This window comes from Camellia sinensis, chromosome 13 (genome assembly GCF_055761805.1).
Source record: "Camellia sinensis isolate YWXY chromosome 13, ASM5576180v1, whole genome shotgun sequence".
Classification (NCBI taxonomy): Eukaryota; Viridiplantae; Streptophyta; class Magnoliopsida; order Ericales; family Theaceae; genus Camellia; species Camellia sinensis.
In genome coordinates, this window is record NC_138973.1 from 80,670,453 (window position 1) to 80,692,695 (window position 22,243).

Genomic DNA, 22,243 nt, shown 5'->3' on the forward strand with positions numbered 1-22,243 from the left:
GCTCATTTAGTGTTTTATTTAAAACAATTAAGTCCAAATTCAAAGGATGAAATTGTTCGAAGTTCGAAGCTCTGAGTTGACTTTTAAAACACAAGTAAAAATACAAGTGAAGACAGGGTCAAACAAAGACAAATGAAGAAGAATTTTGTTTATATTAAGATCAAGAGCGATTACATCAGCTGACCCTATCTGGGTATGAACTCGAGCTCATAAAAATAAGGAATGAAATAAATAACAAGATCATGAAATTTAGTCCAACAATGATCAATGAACTTTTGTTCTTTCCTTATTCTATCTTCTAAATTTTCTAGCATTGGCTGCATAAGTTGATGTGCTCTCACTTCGTAGTAGAGCTCTTCAGCCTTTATTTCGAAAGCCACCTCTCTTAATCCTTGTTCCAATTCATCAATGTCTAAGTCATCCCAATACGCAGAATCTTTATTCTTGAAATCATTGAATTCTTCAATAAAGTTCTCTGCTTCGTATTGAGCATGAATTCGAAGAGACGAAAGTTGGTCTAAAGATTGTGTAGTAGCCACAGAATTTCGATGCCAGTAAAGAAGCAATGGAAGTTGGTCCAGAAACATATGAAGTTCTGCCTGAGCAAGGGGATTAAGGACATGGCTCCTAGTCAGAATATCACAAGCCCATCGAAGGTTCTTGAGAGGGACTTCGTCCTCGAGTACATTAAAAGGCAAGTGAGAGAAGGCTGCAAGCAGAAGCTGAGCTTGTTTCCGCTCAGCTGGGGTAGGAGGAGATAGAGGTTTATAAGGAGGAAAGACATTCTCCATGGATAGGGCAATCTTCAGTTTCTCTGTCCAGGAAAGAATTGGTGGGGGAGAAGGTATGCATACTTCAATTTCAGGAGACAAAGAAGAAGGTGTGGACGCTTCTGTCTCTGGGGATGATACGGGAGCAGAAGGAACAAAGGCATTAATATAATCAAGCCAGTCAGAAGAACAGATCTTCGCCTTCTGGGCTAAGAATGATGGGTTATACCCTTGTGCTTCTTCTGGGCGAGAGGCAGTGTGCACTATCTTTGTAGGCATGGAAGATGTATACCATGCTACAAGAAGATTCTCCTCCAGACTACGCCGATGGTCAATGGGCACATAGAGATAAACAACTGAACTTCGAGTATAGGAAGGAAACTCTAAAGGGTCAGTGAACTCAACAAAATGGTGGTTGATTCGCTCCTTCAAATCATAAGTCTCAGGTACTGACCAGCTTGTCCAGTCAGAACCCTTAGAAGAGGAAGAAGTTGCAGCTTTATCCCATACAGAAATTTGCGAAGAAGAGTTGCTCAAATCCATATTCGTAAATTTCTGAATCAAAGGTTTGAGAGCAGATTGTTCGAACTGTAAAGGTAGGTCAGAAGGAGAAATTCTTATGTCTACGTTTGTAGCCTTCTGAATCGAAGGATTAAGAGCAATGTGTGCGTAGTCCAAAGGTCGGTAATTTGCAAAGGCGTCCATGACCTGAATACAGAAAGGTGGGTAAAGGTGGCCAAAAAATGCATGCTTTCGATGAGAAATAGCATCGACATATGACTCTTCGTATGCTTCATCACTGGAGGGAAAAATTAATTTGGCCATTGAAATGTATCAGTCTGTTCGAATAATAAGATAGTGAAAGTACTTGAAGGATTAAGACGAGAGTATTAATACAGATGGTGAGTGACAGTTGCATTTCTGGGAAGATGGAAAACCCATGCACGTTCTAAGACGTGGGAAAAGGGACCTTGATCCACTAATATCACCAAGTTTTGGGTATATTAGTGCGGGGGGTAATGTTGGCTACACATTTTGTACTAGCCAATGACAATTCGACGCGTGGCAAAGTAAGGGTAATACGGGGAGACCAGGCAGGTCTTCGATCCTGATCATACACGTGGCAGTAATATTGGTTGTTATAAGATCTGAGTAGTAGCGGATCAACAAAGAGATGTACGGTGACGTGGCTTCAACGGTTGCTCACATTCAAATTCAAATATAAGGGGAAGCCTAAATGCAAGTAAAGGCGTAGTGGAACTACTTATAAGGTAGCATGATCAGCGATTACGGAGGAGCAGTTCGACGGTTTGAAGTACAATTCGATGGTTATCTTTGGAGAGTATAAATAGCAGGAAGGATTTCAGAGAAGGGACGAAGAAAAAGATCTAAAGAATTACTTTACATATTCCAGTGTTATTTCCTGTCCTTTATATTTTCTGTACTTTAAGTTCCTGCGCTGCACTTCATTTGTAGGAGTAGTTTTCGAGTACATTGCCGCTGTAATTCTCTACGGAACTAAGATCATTGTAAGTTTTTCATACTAATGAAATGCTTCAGTTTATTTAACTGTTCTTATGCTCAAGTTCTCTGAAGTCAAATTACTAGTAAGCCACCAGTAAAAGTCCTCTTTATTGAGGCCGAAAGAACCATAACACAATCATCTGAATAATTGTTTGGCAATTACAATTTTGTAAGGACTGATTGATCTTTACTGGCACGCTCATAATTACAAAAGTAACCTTCGAAAGCCAAAAAGCCAACAGTACCAATACTTGTTATGATCTTATTATTAACCTTACTCATTATACAAATTACAAATACTAAAAATCTCTTAAATTATTATATATCATCAATTGATACACTAATTAATAATTAATATATTAATTGATGTATATAGTATTAGTCTATATATATAATATAGTGCAAGAGTGCAACAATGGATTTAATACCTTGTTAAAACCAAAGACCAAAACTGACATAAATGATAGAAAATTAAAACCAAAGATTGGGAGGGTAAGAATGACACAACATATATATAGTGCAAAAGTGCAACAATGGATTAATACCTTGTTAAAACCAAAGACCAAAACTGACATAAATGATAGAAAATTAAAAGTTTTAAGTCTAAATTAAATCCTTATTGAATGCATTAGAAAACTTGGTAAATATTTGACCAATTGAATTTGTAACATACATTTGAATGAATTAGATATAATATTATTTTTATTAAAATATCCTGACTATAGTCCATTAATGACATGTTTGATTGGGTGAATTAGAGTATGAGATTGAGATTATTAATCCGGCCTAATTATCCTATGTTTGTTTTAATATTTTAGTTTAGGATTATTAATCCAATGGATAATTAATCTAACAAATTTGTAAGATTATTAGTAATAAGATAGGGGTGAGATTATTAATCCAATAAACATTAATCTAATTAAATAATGAATACCATATTAATTTAATAAAATTATTAATATTTTATTATTAATTTCGTGAATCAAACATGATTTAAAAGTATAAAATAAATAGTCCCATCAAAAATACAAAATGAACTAATGAGATGGTGTGTATGTATGAACAAATTTGTACTCCGCAAGTAGCGGTGGGATATCACATGGTTTGACAAAATACTTTATATATACACATATGTATGAACATATTTGTACTCCACTCCGCAAGTTGTGGTCGGATATCACATGGTTTGAGCAACTCTGATTTGTGACATAATTCAAGTTTTTTTGAAGGTCGTGACCACTAGGTAAAAGATGCTATGGTCATACTTTGAAGGTCGTGACCACTAGGTAAAAGATGCTATGGTCATGCTTGTTTGGTAAAAGATGCGATGGTCATACTTAGAGCCGTCCATAATACCGTCGAAATCGCCGAAATCGTTAAAATCGCACCGAATCGCACTGTTAAGGTAAATTCGTTATTATTTGTCAATCGAATCGTCGGTTTTTGGTAAAAAAAAAGGTAAATTCTAGTGACACTTTTATCAATCCGCCGGTTTCTATTTTTCTTCCAAACCGCACTGACCCGCACCGCTATTAAATCATGTTTTATAAGATTCTAAAAATTCTTTTTTACTTAAGTTTGCTTGTTGTTCTATACCTTAGAATATAGTATTACATTACTGTTCGAGGGGAATTTTATGTATTGTATTTGATCATTGTAACTTCCACAGATACTTGTAATGAACTGATGGCATAGTCATTGATATTATCATGTTGTTGCTACACTTGCTGCATCAGAAGAAAGCTTCGCAAGATGCTTAACATCACGGTATCTCTCGTCTTTTTTTTACTCTTTGATTTAAGTTTTGTAATTTGAATTATATTTTTTATAAACCGCCAATCCGCCCGAACCGCCAAGGCAAATCCGCCATTATTTGCCAATCGAACCGCCAATTTTTGATAAGAAAAATGGCAAATTCTAGTGACACTTTTATCAATCCGCCACCCGCCATACGGTTTCTATTTTTCTCTCAAACCGCACCGACCCGCACCGCGCACACCCCTAGTCATACTTGTTTGGAGGTTTACTAATCCTATGGGATTATCAATGGTGGGATTAGCATATCTATGGGAGAGGTGGAATTGTTAGTCCACCCCCATAGATTAATGAATAAAAGATCATTTTACCCCTCATTTTATAAAATTAATAAAGTTATATTCTGTGTAATAAAAGTTTTTATGTAATTTGTACATTTAATTTTTACTAATTAATACCATTAGTGCACAAACAAATATATTTTATCTTACATCTCTAAATTAATACTACCACACTAATAATCTTTTTACTCAATCACATCGTACTCATATTCTCATCCAACCTAATCTGTCAAACGAACAAGGCCTATAAATAAGCTGAGTTTTATTTTCAAACTGTTTCACTCCGATTGTACCTTTATAATAAGAGAAAAAATAATTTTAAAATAGTGCTAACGCAACTCTTAGAACTTCACGTATTTTTCTCTAATATTGTTTTTGTCTATATATTATTTATTATCATTATTATTATAATATTTGTGTTAATTATTTTACTAGACTAACAATCACTTTATTGATTCAACCAATAAAATGGTGTGTATTGTTTACTTTGTATGAGCAAATTTTCTCTCCAGCATACATACTAATTACACTAAAAAAAAGAGTTACTCATTATAAATGACTCATTCAACAATAAGGTCAACTTTGAGAAGATTAAATAAGTGTATTTTTTGACTTTTTATGAAATATGAATTGGGTTTAGGTTGGATTTGAAGTGATGTTTAGAGAGGTGGTGTGACTTAAATAAGACAAAAATGCTAGAGGCCCCAAAAATTCTACCAAAAGTTTTACCAAATGTCTCACATGGGTGTGGGACCCACATGGGACCCACATTGTGTGGGTCCCACACCCATGTGAGACATTTGGTAAAACTTTTGGTAGAATATTTGGGGTCTCTAGCATTACTCTAAATAAGATGATGTGATTTAAATAGGATAGTGACTTTTTTACTTTTTGAATTTTTTAAGAGTTGCCAAACTTGACCTAAATATCTTGATCCTTCCTAATTTCATCCCAATTTATATCTCAATAATAATTTTACAAACATATTTAGAGGTTGTTTGGGATGACCTAAATAAGTGTACTTTTTATCTTTTTATGAAAAGATGTGCAGAAAAGTAGAAAGATGATTTGATGAAAAAAAGATAAAAAGATAAAAAGATGAATTATTTTTAGATTGCCAATCTTAGCCTTATTAGTATAACCTATGACAGAGTGAATCTAAGTGATCTCACGTATTCACTCTCGCAAAAGTATATATTTGAGTATACAATAAACGAGTAGGATTCCCCCCATATTTTGGACTGAGGGTACTCTTTGCACCTGTGTGTTTTATCATATGTCTCGTTTCAATAATCTGAATTGTTAATTTTATCAGGTATTTCGTATAGTTCATCTACAAAAAAAAAATTATGTCGATCCGATAATTATAATTTGTTCAATTTTTCACTAAAAAAATAGACAACAATTGTGTTTTTAAAAATAAATCACATATTTTTATGGTCATAAATGTAATAAATTAAATAAGTTATAGTTATTGGATAGATTTAATTTTTTGTGAACAAAATACAGAGCGCGGCCGACAAAATAAATGGTTTAGATCATTAAAACGAGGCCTGTGATGGGCCTCACGGGTCCAAATTGCACCCTCCAATCTAAAATCTAGACCGGAGGGGATCCTCCTCTTATAATAAATAAGGGAAACACTATGGTGCATACTATTTAAAGAGTTTGTATCATATGTACCTTATTATTAAAAAAAATTGTATAATTTTAATTATTTGAATTATAACTACAAAAAAAATGTCGTAATTAAACACAGTTTGAGGGATAAGTAATTAACTTATAAGTTATAACTAAAATAATACCATTATTAAAAAAAAAATTAGTCATAATTAAAAAAAAATACCATAACTAAGAATATATATGTTATATCCTTTTTAAAAGGGTATATTAAAATTTCCCAATAAATAAATGTCATACCATCTTTTCATGCCAATATTTTTCACATCTAAGATTAAATGGTAAACCTAAGATGAGCGTTGAGTTTTGAAAAGCATTTAAATTAATTGGTAAACCTAATAAGTATAGATGAGCGTTGAGTTATGAAAAGTAATTACAGATTAGCATCGAATCCAATGATGGATTTAGGGGGTGCCGGCAGATGCAATCACCTAAAATTTTTAAAAATTATGTATATTATATTAATAATTAATAAGATAATTTTAAACTAGAAAACTATGTATTTTTAAAATTTCAGTAATTCACACTTTCTAAATTATTTATATTACAAAATTTAAAAAATAATTTCTAAATCGAATTTTAATAAATATTGAACTATTTTATTTGTTATTTGTATTATTTATTATATTTCTATGTTGTTTAGAATTACTTGTATTCTTTTATTTGTTACCATTCTTGTTTTCTATCTATATGTCATTCATGGGTTTTTTTTTTTTTTTCTTTTATAAATCACACTTTAATTTGCTTATGCATCTTATTTTATATTTATTCTTGTTTATTAATTTTTTAGAAATAGGAATATGAATCATATTAGGGATCATAAGTGTGAGGTGTTTTATTGTATTTGTAATCCAAGAGTGGAGAATCTTTCATAATCATTTTCATGATATTTTTTTTTGTAACGTCCCAAAAATAATATAATATGATAACATCATATAAGTACAACAATCAACGTTCATTATAAGAAATGGTGCAATCCCTTAACCTTTACATCATTGATCAATAAAGTTTGTACAAAATAGTCCTACATGCGAATTATACATTCAGTGATATCAAATACATGAATCTATAGCATGTAGAACATTGAATCCTGTAACACCCCAAAATACATAACATCTTATGAATACAACAATCAACGTTCATAATAAGAAGGATGTAACCCCTCAACCTTTACATCATTAATTAATAGGATTTGTACAAAATAGTTTCACATGCGAATTATACATTCAATGATATCAAATACATGAATCTATAGCATGTAAAACATCAAATTTTAAAAGTAAATAAAATGCCCTCAAGGGCCTACAAATTCCAAGGCTTAAGCTCGGGTACACAAAAATGGTTTCACGAACCCATACGTCTATAGCCCTTGGCTAGCAAAATAAACCACAACAAAATAAGAGCCATTTGCTCTCCACAAAATATCCCCACGCCCTTCGGCAGGATGACCACATCTTTTTCTGCACTAAAATCCCATAGGGTGAGTAAAACCCAGTAGAGAATTCTTAATAAAATATATACATTTTATAGAAGCCCAAAGGAATGAAATGCATATGCCATGTCATGCTTTTTTGAAAGAAAATCACATTTGTTCTCCTCTTTTGAAAACCATCATGCTCAATGACATTATGATATCTTCAACAAATTTAAAATTTATCAATTTATTTAAAGGGGCGGTAAATACGACTCAGGTAATTCCTAGGTTGGTGTCTGCAAGTAGGCATAACTAGTACTACCAATACCCCACTTTACCAGTTGCTAACCGAAAGGAAAATGGTACCTCCTCCGCGTGTGTTTTCGGTCTTTCACCCCGGACACTCAAGCCAACTTAATCAATTTCATCTACACCTCCTACCCGGACTTACCAACGTATTTACCCCAAAACATTTTGATAGTTCTCAATCCACAATATTTCTTTCTTAATGCAAGGTTTCAAATCTCAATTCAACATTCATAACATGCAAGGTTTTGAAATGCTAATGCAACAATCATCTATGTCAAATTATATTCCTCCGTTTTCAAAAAAAGATCTCTAACAAACATACCGAAATGATCAAATGCCCATTTCTCCTTTTAATGCCATTTCACACGATAACCAAATATTTGCTACAATTCATCAATATATATATAACAATGCTTCAAAAATACATACATTCTTAACCTCTTAGTCATTTCAAGACCACAACAATATTTAGGCAACAATTCCCAATCTCAACAATTCTCATATGTTATGAAACCCATCATCTATATATGTATTTGTATAAGATCAAGAAAATCTACCATTTTCTTTACTCATCTAGGCACATAAAAAAATACACATACATATATTTATACAATATTAACTGAGGTAGGTGGGCCTATAGGGGCTTTTGGCCCACCACTTAAAGCCCAATACATAATTCAAACACCAAAACCCAACGTTGCTGGAGCCCAACGCTGTACCAAGACCAATGACATCTAAACACATGTCAAGAGAAGAACCAGTCACATAAGCAGACAAAGATCCTGCAGAGTTATTATGCCACATATCGGCCATTATAACCCTTTCACGTCAGAACAAAACAGCCTCACCATGAACAAGGCAGGCTAGAACATAGACTTTCGGCCAACATGACAGGTCGGAGTGGACAAGGAACTGATGAACAAAGGATATAAGCAGGTTTCTAAGATAAAGAGAAGGTTAAGTTCTTTATCATCCTCCTATCTCTACATTCCATCACTCCCTTCTCTAACTTGCTCGTCGGTGGATTCGCTAGGGGACTCTCGTTCCCTGTTGAACTCTTGTGCAGGTTTCTCCGTGGGCCCAGCAATCGGACCATGGTTTGGAAGGCTTGGATCAACCCGACCCATTCCAGCAGGAGCTAGTAGCTTCATCAGTTGGCGTCGTCTGTGGAAAACTTTCACTCCGTATGGCAACTGTGCTCATTGTCGCCGGAAACCCATTCCTGATAATCCCTACTTGCCACCCACCAAGGTAGATGGTCACAACTAGATCCATGGCTTCTTAACACAACGTTGCCGACCCCCAAGCCGATCCTTCTAACCCCAATAACCCACCGTAGTATTTCACAAAACTCACCAATGCTTTGCTTCAACGAGACCTTCATGTGCCTCTACCACCTCAAGATATCCCACCTAACTGAGAACAAACCCCGAGCCATTCCTTCCAACACTCCCATCCCTCCAACTTCGAGGGATTGCGACCCCTGCCCCAAGATATGAACCCGCCACCTCGGTCTCCACATCTACTAGTCCAAGCACCTGCTCCTGAGGGAGAGGTCAGTAATGTCCAGCCTCCATTCCATTCTGGTGTTGACAACATTCCTATTTGGGATGCGGAGCTTCGAGCAATGAAACTCCAACTTCAAGGAGTCATGCAGAACATGCAGAATAAACTTTCCACCACAGCTAACTCAGCATTCGTCGCCTCCATCAGGGACAAACCCTTACCTCCTAAGTTCAAAATGCCCTCGATCGACTCTTTCGACAGTACAAACGGACCCAGTCGACCACTTGGAGACTTACGGGACCCTGATGGTCCTCCATGCATTCCCTGATGAGATCATGTGTCGGGCTTTCCCCGTAACACTTAAGGGGTCGGCCCGACTGTGGTTTAGTCAGTTGTCGACCGACTCTGTCTCTACTTTCTAGCACCTAAGTGACCCCTTTCTCAGCCACTTCATTGGTGCCCAGCGCCAACGGTGTCCGGCAACCCAACTCCTCAACATCCATCAGACGGAGGGGAGTCGCTGTGCAGCTTCGTCACCCGCTTCAACACTGAAGCCTTGCAGGTGGCAGAAAACGATGACAAGGTCATTCTCACGGCTTTCATGGCTGGTTTACAATCATCCGATTTCCTTTTTCCCTTTCTAAAAACCCTCCAACCTCTATAGTAACCCTCATTTCCAAAGCTCAAAAATACATAAACGCCGAAGATTCTCTAGCCACCTGACAAGATTCCACAACTAAAAACCCAACCCTCAGAGAGAAGATAAAGGAATCTGAAACCAGAACCACCCAGTACACACAACAAACACCTTAGTATACCGATTGACCTGCTTGAGTCGACCGGTCGGCACCTACCCGATCCCCCGGCCGGTTCGAACGGTATACTCCCCTCAATTCCCCCATGAAACAAGTCTTGAACTAGATCAACCGATATTATCTCCTTAAATGGCCACAACCATCGCGGTCTCCTTTTAACTGGCGAGATCAGTCCAAATACTATTATTTTCATCAGGACCACGGCTACAATACCGAGGAGTGTGTTAACCTTAAAGACTAGGTCGAGAGCTTAATACGCTAGGGGCGTCTCAGTCGGTTCACGACAGCCCGTCCCAAGCAACAGCCAAGGACTGAACCTACCAGAGGCAACCACTGACACGCCCCTCCCTGGCAACCTGCATAACCTAACCAAGACAATGATCGGCTCCCACCACAACCCCGAGCATAAGGCAACCCTGCCCCCCCGGTTGGAGAGATCAGAGTCATTACTGACGGGCTTGCATGCAGAGGACCATCCTGGCCGGCCCGACGAGCAGAACTTAGAAAAATTAGGTAGGGCTCCGATAAAGAAGTCGCGACATTGGACTGCCCCTTGAAACACCCCAAGCAGTTGATGGAACCCATCACCTTTACGGAGGTCGATTGCACAGGCATCCGTTACCCTCATGACGACCCCCTTGTCATCTTTGCTCTCTTGTCTAATTACAAAGTCAGACGAGTGCTTGTCGACAACAGCAGCTCTTCAGATATCATCTTCCTAAACACCTATCGCCAGCTCAAGGTCGGGGAGGAAAGATTGTCCCCTTTCCAAACCCCGTTGGTCGGCTTCACGGGGGATCGGGTGACCTCCACAGGTTCCATCGATTTTCCCATTACCATCGGAGAGTATCCACGACAGACTACCAAGTTACTCACTTTCCTTGTTGTTGACTATCCTTCCGCTTATAACATCATCCTCGACCGCACAACCCTTAAAGCTTTTCAAGCTGTTACGTCCACGTATCATCAGGCCATTAAGTTTCCTACTGACCTTGGGGTCGGCACCGTGAGGGAAGAGCAAACTGTGGCCAGGAATGCTATGTCGCTTCACTCAAAGAGGTCAACTTGAAGGAGGCTATGATCATCGAGGGACTTGATGTCTGAGACGAAGATGAATTAGTCAGAGGAGGAACCAGTGGAAGAACTTGTTGAAGTCCCCATCGGCCACACTAACCCAGCAAAAACAACCAAGATCGATAGCCAACTATCCTCCCAAGCCAAGGCCAACCTCACAGCCCTCCTAACCGAGCACAATGATGTATTTGCCTGGACCCATTCCGACATGCTGGGTATCGATTCCTCCTTCATCACGCATCGTCTTAGTATCAAGCCCTACTTCTGACCCTTTTGCCAGAAGCAGCGTGTCTTTCACCCAAAACGCAACGCCCTTATCGCTTCTAAGGTAGACAAACTACGAAGGCACGGTTTGTCAAGAACGTTGACTACCCCAGATGGTTGCCAAATGTGATCCTGGTCCATAAAAACAACAGAAAATGGCGACACTGCGCCGACTACTCCGACCTTAACCGAGCTTGCCCCAAAGATAGTTATCCTCTCCCCTGCATAGATCTGCTTGTCGACGCCACTGCCGGCCATCAGATGCTCAGTTTCATGGATGCCTTCTCTGGCTACAATCAAATTCTGATGCACCTAACTGACTAGGAACGCACCTCCTTCATCACTGACCAGGAAACTTACCACTATTGTGTTATGCCATTCGGGTTAAAAAAATGCTGGAGCAACTTACCAATAGTGAGTCAATGTCGTATTTCGTCACCAGATAGGTCGGAATATGGAAGTGTACGTCGATGACATGCTTGTCAAGAGCAAACTCTCCTCTGATCATCTGACAAACCTGCGGGAGACTTTCGACACCCTACGCAAGTTCAAATGAAGCTGAATTTGAAGAAGTGCACCTTCGGCGTAGGATTTGGGAAATTCTTGGGTTTTATGGTCAGTCAGCGGGGTATTAAGGCCAATCCCAAAAAAATCAAGGCCCTGATAGAAATGCAGTCTTCCAAAACTGTCAAAGAAGTTCAATGGCTTATCGGCAGAGTTGCCACCCTTAACCGTTTTATCTCCCGTGTAACAGAAAAGTGCCTCTCCTTTTTCAAAGTCCTTCGACAGGTGTAACAAGCCCGCGGGGGACCTCGCCACAGCTCGGACTCGACTTTGTAGTCACGGTTCTTAATCTGAACCAAAGAGTCCAAATCCGGCAAATCGTTTTGAGAAAACTGATTTTTGAAAGAAGTGCCAAACATGGACTGCTTTGCCAGATACAGAGTCGCCACCTAAATATTTTATTTTGGGAAATTTAGGAAACCCTGACTCGGTGCCAAAAGGCCACGTGTCCGTCATCACCAAAGTTGCCTCGGCTCGGGAACTTGGGTACGATTGGGGAAGGTCACTTCGTGAGCACCCCCGCTCGCCCGGTCATAGACCGGCCTCTACTAACCATGATATCAATTTTTGAAAACATTGTGAGTTCTTATTCCGGTTTATTAGCCTAGGTTACTATGTGATGCGCACAGCATATAAATATAGACCGGGTCGCCTGAATTGGAACGAAACATTTCATGTTTGTTTTTGAAAATGGTTTGCTACCCGCAAGTAGGCTTTAGAACATTTGATGATTTATTCCAATTTAAGTAACCCAACCTTCACCCACAGCCATTCAGGTAGTTATATCAGATAAGCACATAGCCTCATGGTAAGCATGCTATTCATGGCAGTCACTCACACGCATGCAAGGATGCTAAAGCATAAAGCTTACCGAGTACTCCAAGCCAAAATAGCAACTCATTAGAAATCATGCATGAATCCTAAGTATACAGAAATGTCTAATGCAACACATGCAAAATGCAACTATAGCAGGCTCGGCTATTCTAAGATGGCATATGAAATGTTACAACTATCATGTATTCAACTTTGAAAGTACAATGCAGTTAGTATGATGCGCCGAGCCCGGTGCATGCAATACAGATGAATGAATGCAAACATGCTGTCATACTGTATGCTAATTTAAATATGCCTTAATCTAACCATCATAAGGGGATAAATAAAAGGGAGAAAGACGTGGGGTTGGAAGACATACATCACACTCACGCACACTTATTACAGTCGTGCCCTCGCGCAGAGGGTCCGAATAAATATACAGTCCAAATATTACAGTCCCGAATAAAAGAATATTACAGTCCAAAATATTACAAAATCCTAATTAATTACTGAATTAACTAAGAAAGCAAATAAAACTGGCGTGCAAGCCAGGGACTGCCTTACTTCTGATGGATGATGCATGTCCAGGTTGCCTTGCGCAGGAATCCACCGGAATGCCCCAATTAGCCTCTGTTTACACCTGTTCTTGAAATGCGTGCCAAGCCCCAAAAAGTTGCTGATTCCTGATTTTGCTTCAACAGAGAGCAGGAAAGGGGCATAGCAATGTATTTGCACAGATATATGCATGTCTCGAACCTCGTGCCACCAATCATGCATACCGAGGCATGATGGTCGAGGAGTCGAAATGCACCACTCAATATAGGATGAATGCGCATGAAACTACAGCTAAAACCTAACTCCATCATGGATAATCCGGAGTGTCGGTGACTGGGGAATTGAGACACATTCCGTCACTCGGAGTACAAAATATACCTCGTTTCCCGTGCCCGGACTAACTCCTATTCCGAACACGATGCAATATGCATGATATGTATGAATGCAACTAAGATACAGCCTAGCATGCACAATGCTATGAAAATGAGATGTCTCGAAATGCGTGCACACGGACACGCAAATCGAGAAAATACAGAACGCGATCTAAAATACAACCTAGCATGCACAATGCTATGAAAATGGCGATGCCTCGAAATGCGTGCACGCGGGTACGCAAACCGAGAAAATGACAGAATGCAATCTAAGATACAACCTAGTATGCACTATGTTATGAAAATGAGGTGCCTCGAAGTGCGTGCACACGGGCGCGCAAACCGAAAAAATGACAGAATGCAATCTAAGATATAACCTAGTATGCACTATGTTATGAAAATGAGGTGCCTCGAAGTGCGTACACACGGGCGCGCAAACCGAGAAAATGGCAGACACAATGCGAATGACATGAAAATGTGATATGGGCTTATACCAACATGAGAGAGCCTCAGCCACACTCACATAGGATGCCGGCGGATAAAAATAAGGTGCCTCGAAATGCGTGCACACGGGCATGCAAACCGAGGCAATGGCAAAATGCGATGTAATGACATGGAAACATGATATGGGCTTATACCAACATGAGTGAGCCTCAGCCACACTCACATAGGATGCCGGCGGATAAAAATGAGGTGCCTCGAAATGCGTGCACACGGACACGCAAACCGAGGCAATGGCAAAATGCGATGTAATGACATGGAATGGATAGCAATCATTCTAATGGAATTTCAGCACTAAAATATGGGGGAAAACAGTCCCGAAATGAGGCGAAATGACATGAAATGCATGGAATTGTCCCGAAATGCGAATTTAGGCACCCGAAATGACCTATAGCTATGCCAAACATGCACAATATGGACATGTAATGCAAAGACAGAAGCTAGAAAGTCCCAAAAAAGGTACTTTCACAGTTATAAACATGGCCAAACAGCAAACATAGGTATGGCAAAAATAGCATGCAAGAATAGGGGCCAAAAGAGGGGTAATGAAGCAAGTGATATAAGCAAAATCCAAACTGAAAAATTCCCTTCTACAACATTGAAGAGGGACCAAAAATATGAATATTTACAGTTTATGGCAGCCTCAAAATCAGTATACAAACATGCTAAAAAATGCAATGCAAAATGAGGCTCAAAAATGGCTATAACATGAAGTATGCAAAATAATCACCAAACAGCCAAATACCCTTAATAAAACATGTAGAATGGGCCAAAATAGGACTATTTCCAGAACTGTAAAATGGCCAAAAACAAAAGCATGATAGGCTAACTAAACATGCAAGAATGGGGAATAAAAGAGAGATATAACATGAAGTGACCTATGGAGGTCCCAAACCATGAAAGGACCTAAATGAAACATGAAGAATGGACCAAAATAAGCACCTTTTCAGAACTGTAAAATGGCCAAAAACAAAAGCATGGTAGGCTGCCATTGCATGCAAGAATGGGGAAGAAAAGAGGAGTATAAAGGTAGGTACAACATGGAAGTCCCAAATGGTGTTGAGCCCTTCTTCAATGTTGAAGAGGGGCTCAAAATAAGCCTAATATCAGTTTACAACATGCTCAAAAACAGATTACTCATGGGTCGAAAATAGCATGCAAGATTATGACATATAAGATGATTAATGAAGCAAGTGCATCATGGAGGGCTTAAACAGGGTTGAGCCCTTAATGAAAAGTGAAGATGAGCTCAAAAGAGGGCCCTTTTCAGTTAGGGCCGGAGCTTGAAACAAAAAGCATAGGGGGCTTACCAATGGATCAAGAAAAAGGGTCAAAGTGAAGAAATGTTACTCACCCTTGAAGACTAAGACTTTTGTTGCTTCTTGGACCAATTTGCAGCTTCTTTGGCCTTTGAGAAGCCTTCCTTGTTGCTGGAAATGAGGTGGTGGTGGTAGAGCTTGGTGGTGTAGAGGAAATGGTGCTTAGGGACTTGGAAATTTCAAGGAAATGAGAAGGATAAAGATGGAGTTGTGTATGGAGGCTTGAACAACAATTTTTCTAACCCTTGAATGTGATATAGTTTGCTTGTTATAAGGGCCAAAGAGGGGGTGTAAAGGTGGGGGAAAAGGAGACAAACTTTCCCCCACAAAATATCCCCCGGATAAAGATCTTTTCTGGGGGATAAAGCCCCACAGTTGTAAAGGGAACAGTGCAAGGAGCTCGGCCGGCCTATTACTTTTGCTCCATGTGGCCGGCCGGCCACACCCCCTAGCCGGCCGGCTAGGGGTCAAAAGGGTCAAGCAGATTTTCTGGCCGGCCACCAATTGATGGTGTCCTCCTATGCGTGTACAACACAACCCTGTGGTTAAAAGTCCAAGAAAGTGGGTCCAAGGGGTTCAACATTAGCTCGGAAAGAGGGGTTCAAAAGGGTCAGGTGGAATTACTGGCCGGCCACCAACTTTTAGGGTCCTCTCATGTGTGTACATCACAAATATGTGGTTCAAAGTTCAAGAAAAAGGGTCCAAGGGGTTCAACATTAGCCTGGAAGGAGGGGGTCAAAAGGGTCAAGTAACATTACTGGCCGGCCATCACTTTTTAGGGTCCTCCCATGTGTGTACATCACAAATATGTGGTTCAAAGTTTGAGAAAATGGGCCCAAGGTGTTCAACATTAGCCTGGAAGTGCAAAAAACGGGCGCCGGAGGGCGTCAGAGGATGTATAACTGGTTGCTGCAACAATTGCTGGCCTCCCACCCTTCAGTGACCTCTCTAGTGATAAAACAGAGGTACCTGCCAAAAATGAACGAAAACCGTTGCAAAACGAATGTTCGGGGGCCAAAACGCGCAGTTCGGGGTCCCGAAAATGGGCTGTTAAGCACCGAAAGTGGCATTCGGCCACGAAGTGGGTTTCTCAGCCCCCAGTGTCCCTCAAAAGGGATTAAATAAGATGTATGCCAAAAATCAGAACAAACGGAGGTGGTTAGGCGGTCCCGAACCTAGGCACACGGCCAACGGTCCCGAAAAACCGGAAACCGGACTCCGAAATGGGCAAAATGGCCTACGGCCACCAAATGTAGCCTACGGACATTGAGAGATGGTCTACTGGACCTCTCCCTCCCCTCGGGAAAAGAAGCAAAGAAAACCGAGCCTGGTTCGCAAATCGAGGCAAAGTACAAAAGAGGGTTCGGAAGTCCGGAGGCAGGGCTCGCGGCCACAACTCTGAAACTTCTGAACAAGCACATTATGCAACATCACCAAGCGCTCAATCAGTGACGTCTGAGTCTTAAGGTCGGTCAAAAATGGGGTGTCTACAACAGGCCTTTGAGTGGACCACCAAATTCGAAGAGGCCTTTCAACAATTGAAGTAGTGCATGGCCAACCCCCCCTTACTCTTCTAGGCGCTCTCGGGTGAGACCCCCTTTCTCTACTTAGCCGTGTCGACACCGCAATCAGTGCGGCCCTTATCAGGGAGGACGGCTCAGTACAGCGTCCGGTTTATTACATTAGCCAAGCTCTTAGGGGGGCAGAACAAAACTACCATCTGCTGAAAAAAATGGCCCTTGCCTTGGTCATAGCCTCAAGACGACTCCGACCTTATTTCCAAGCTCACTCCATAATGGTCCTTACTGACCAACCTTTAAAGAAGGTAATGCAACAACCGAAGTTGTCTGACAGACTTATGCAATGGTCTGTTGAGCTGAGCGAATTTGAAATCTCTTACTGACCTCGAACAGTGATCAATGGATAGGTTGTCGCCGATTTTATCTTGGAATTCACCAATCCCACCCCAACCACGCTCCCTACGTCTAGACAATTCAACACTGAGACAGAAGATCCCCACTCCTGGACCCTTAATGTCGATGGATCATCCCGCAAAGAAGGCAGTGGGGTTGGTCTCATCCTCACTGCCCCCGAGGGCAATTATTTCAAGTGTGCTCTCCACTTCCTATTTGACGGGAGCAATAATGAGGCTGAGTATGAGGCCTTGATAGCAGATCTTTGCCTAGCCAGAGACATTGGTGTGAGCCATATCCAAGTGTTCAGTGATTCCCAACTGATCATCAAACAGATTACGGGAGAATTCGACGCAAAGGAAGACACAATACGAGCCTACAGGGATATTGCACTCCCCTCTGTTCGCCTTTTCAACACTTTCCACATCAAACATATCCCTCGGTCAGAAAACTGTAAGGCAGATGAAATGGCCCAATTAGCCTTGGTCGACCAGTCAGACCTCAGCCATGGCGTCCGTCTCGAATACCTGGCCCACCCGGCTACTTCGCCAACCTAGTAGAAGGTCCATTTCCTCCAAAATGAACCTATCCCATGGGCAGTGGACATCCTTCTATTTTTGACAAGTGGGGAGTTTCCAGACGACAAACAGCAGGCCGCCAAAGTTAGAGCCCGATCGTCCAATTACATTCTCATCAGCGGCCTACTATACAAACGTGGATTTTCACGCCCATAAAATACTTCGCACCAACTACTTCTAGCCTACTCTCAACCAAGATGCCACTGAATTCGTCCTTAAGTGTGATAAATGCCAGCACTTTGCCAACATCCCCCACGCTCCACGTACAGAACTGATTACACGCAGCAGTCCCTACTCATTCACCAAGTGGGGCATCGACTTAGTTGGTCCATTGCCCATCGGGAGGGACCGAACCAAGTTCGCTGTGGTCGCCATTGATTACTTCACCAAATGGATGGAAGCAGAACCCCTCGCCACAATCACTGAACGGAACACAACCAGATTTATCTAGCATTCGATCGTATGCCGATTTGGAATCTCTCAAGCCATCATTTCAGACAACGGCAAGCAATTCGACAATGCCAAGTTTAGAAAATTCTGTGCAGAGCTCCATATTCAACCATGTTTCTTTTCCCCAGGTCATCTCCAAGCAAATGGGCAAGTCGAGGTCACCAACCGCTCTCTCTTGAAGATCATCAAAACTAAGTTGGAAGCTACTAAGGGACTCTGGGCTGAGGAATTACCAAACGTACTCTGGGCCTATCGTACTACCGCCCAAACCCCTACTGGAGAGACCCCCTTTCGCTTAACATACAGCGTTGAGGCGGTCATCCCAGTGGAAATCGGCATGCCGACCCCAAGGGTTTTGTATTCGGATCCAAAACTAACCAAAGAATTGCGTCGGGCTGACTTAGATCTGATTGAAGAGCTCTGAAAGACCACTGCTATTAGACGGGCCTCATATCAACAGAAAATGAGAGCACATTACAACCGCAAAGTCCGATCGAATGAGTTCGCAGTGGGGGACCTCGTCTTGTGCGAAGCGACTCTTGCCACCAAAAATCCCGCCGAGGGAAAGCTAGCAGCCAAATGGGAAGAACCTTATGTAGTTAAGGCCAGACCTCGCCCGGGCACTTATCGACTCCAAGACATGGTGGGCAGAGACCTCCCCCATCCGTGGAACGCCGAGCACTTGAAGCGTTATTTCCAGTAAAATGGCGTCTTTTATTTTTGTATTGAACAATTGTTGTATGTTCTTTTTGGCGATCTACACACTTGTTCATTTTTGTTCTTTCCATACATGGTGTAAACTTGTGATCAATAGGCTACGCCTTAAATGACAATGACTTCATATCTCAATTATTTGCGTTGTGTTTCAATAATGACTTGTTAACTAGGGTTCAGCCATGCTGAGTTAATTAAAGCCTCAGTCAGACTGAGCACGAAGAGCTCAGCTAGACCGAGTTAGCTAAAGCCTCAGCCAAATTGAGCACGAAGAGCTCAGCCAGACTGAGTTAGGTAAAGCCTCAGCCAGACAGAGCACGAAGAGCTCAGCCATGCTGATTTAGCTAAAACCTCAGCCAGATTGAGCACGAAGAGCTCAGCCAGACTAAGTTAGCTAAAGCCTCAGTCAGACTGAGTACGAAGAGCTCAGCTATACTGAGTTAGCTAAAGTCTCAGCCAGACTGAACACGCGGAGCTCAACAAGACCGAGTTAACTTAACCTTCAGTGCAACAGAGCCCTCTAAGTCTTAGTCAAAACTCAAATGAAAAATTCGGCCGATCCATTTTCACAATTTAATATTACGACATGGTTGCCATACTTAGTTAAAATCCAAGTTCATGACCATCCATTTTCAATAGTCGTACAAGTTAGCCTGTCTGTCTATTTTTAACATTCTTCCCATCATGGTTTACTTATGAAATTTCATATTACTTAGCTGTTACAAACTTTCATATTACAACATGGTTTGCTCATTTTTAACATAGTTTCACATTTTCACTTCTCGCTGATTGCCCATTTTGACCATTTTACATCACAATTTACTTACAAGTTTCACAATTTACGCACAAGTTTCATTTTTTACACCTACTTTTTGGTAAGTACCGCTCAGTCATTTTTACCCTCCCAAATTTATAACTCAGAATAATGACAACAATCATGCACAAGAAAACTTGTTGTTTTATTCATAACCTTACGCTTTCATACAAATCGTTGCACAAAATTACATACAAAGACAAAAAAAAAACAACAAAAATAACAAAAATAAAACACATAAAGAGAAAATTTTTACACAAATCACTCTTCCTCACTGGAGGCAAGATCTTCCTCTTCAATGCCCTCGTCCAGGGGGGTCTGGGCGACGTCGTCTTCGCCTACCTTCATGAGGCTGAAGTCCACATTTGGGAACAGCTCCTGCGCCTTATGCTTGAAGGTCATCCACCCGCTGTCCCAGAACTCGCTCATTTCGTGCTTGTAGAAGTCCGACCGCTAGAAGCTCTGGATCACTTCCTCTCCACTCCTACCTCCAGCAGCCGTTCCCAATAGCCCAGCCCCCCTCATCCCCCTCCTTCGCCAAGCTACTGGTGACAGTGGCATCAATGGCCATCTGGAAGTTGGCAGACCCCTTCAATTGCTCTACGGCCGCCATACATAAGTCGGGGTACGCCGCCCTCTCAGATGCCAATTTGGCCCTCTCTTCCGCCAGGGCCTTCTCCAATTCCGCGATCCGAGCATCGGCCTCTTCCTTGTCCTTGACTGCCTGGTCACGCAGTTCTTCATTGTTGGTCATGGCCTCCTCCCACCTCTCGTTGGCAGTGGTGCAGGCTTGCTGGACTTGCTCTAGTTTTCTATTCTCACTCGCCATCTCAAACTCTAGCGATACCGCCTTGTGGCGCTCTGCTTCGAGCTCTGATTGGGTTGTGAGGAGCTCGGCACTAGCTCGTCCGACTGAGTAGCTCTGCACCAACACCAACACTTCCATGTTCTTCATCCTTTACGCATGCGCTCCGAGCGGCCCTCTTCTAGCCCGCTGTCTCAACCTTTAGGTTCTGCAACTGCGACTTCACCTCCTCTAACTGAACCCTCAGTGACTCTACCTCTATCTTTGAATGCGCTGTTTTGTTCATCAAGTTAGTTGCCAGGGTCGCTGCCTCCATCTGGGCTGAACAAAACCCTCTCAGGAGGTTGGCCTCTGTCAGTTGCGCCATTGACCGTACGGCTGCATCCTCCACCATTCTAACAAGGGGGTCGATTGCGACCCTGGTGTCCTCACCTTCTGCCGAGCGGCCTACCAGCACACGCGCATGGTATTATGTGGTCGCCAGCGCGACACTCGTCTTTAGTTTGCTGATCCCAGTCTTCCCTTCACTGTGACTGGGGGTTGCTTCTGGTGCAGGAACCACCGTCACCGCCATATGGGCACTTGGGCCCAAGTGTTTTTTCAGTACTTGGGCACTTGGACCCTTGTCTTCCTTCACCACTTGGGTGGTCTCCCCTTCTGGAGCTGCCTCCACCCTTATCTCCAGCATCTTCTCCACCTTAGGGGAGTCCTCATTCCCAACCTTCATCTTTTTCAAGACGGGGGCCCCTCTACAGCCGCCCTTTTTTTCATTGTCTTATTCAACACTGCGTCCACCTCCTGCTTGCCTCTCTCCTTCAGCGGGTCTACTGGGGGCAGCAGTAGGGCAAAGTCAGTTAAAACTTTGTTTCCCAGCGGTTTGGGATGCGGTCAGACCCGTTTCCTCATCACCAGTTTGGGAGCAGGCTCCAACTGTGCCTCTTTATACTTGTCCACTTTGGCGAACATTCTCCTATCTTCTGCCTCCTCCGCCTTCCTCCGCGCCTCTAGCTCCTCCCTCGCCAGATCCTCCTTCGTCGGCCGCGGTCCCAGTCTTAGGGCAAACAGGGTTAAAGGAAGGATCAGCTCATCCCACCTCACACCCTCCTTCTCCCTCCACTTCTTCACCTTTTTCACCCTACCTTCTGCCTCCGCCCCCAACTTCGACTCCACCAACTTCGTAGGGACTTTCCATGTCGTACGCACTCTCCCCCACCATTTGCTGACACAAAGAACCACCTCGGCCTCCACCTCTTCACCAATGAGGGCAACCCTCCTACTAACCCCTTGCCTGCCACCGCCTGCAAAGTCACCTACGTCTCTTGTTGACCGGATGGTTTGTAACAAGAAAAGAATTCTTCCACTGTCATTGCCGCTCCATCGGTCGCCCGTGGCCA

At 41.9% G+C, this 22,243-nt stretch overlaps 2 protein-coding genes across 2 annotated transcripts; both read left to right on the forward strand.

Moving 5' to 3' along the window:
- The first annotated feature begins 10,688 nt into the window (after positions 1–10,688).
- Positions 10,689–11,183, forward strand: LOC145805513 (uncharacterized). The gene has a single exon (XM_082900666.1). It carries the CDS (start codon positions 10,689–10,691, stop codon positions 11,181–11,183), a length of 495 nt encoding a protein of 164 aa, XP_082756792.1.
- Positions 11,184–17,370: 6,187 nt separating this feature from the next.
- LOC145805514 (uncharacterized) lies at positions 17,371–18,045 on the forward strand. Its single transcript, XM_082900667.1, has 2 exons — positions 17,371–17,400; positions 17,503–18,045. Exons 1-2 carry the CDS (start codon positions 17,371–17,373, stop codon positions 18,043–18,045), a joined length of 573 nt encoding a protein of 190 aa, XP_082756793.1.
- Positions 18,046–22,243: the final 4,198 nt, after the last annotated feature.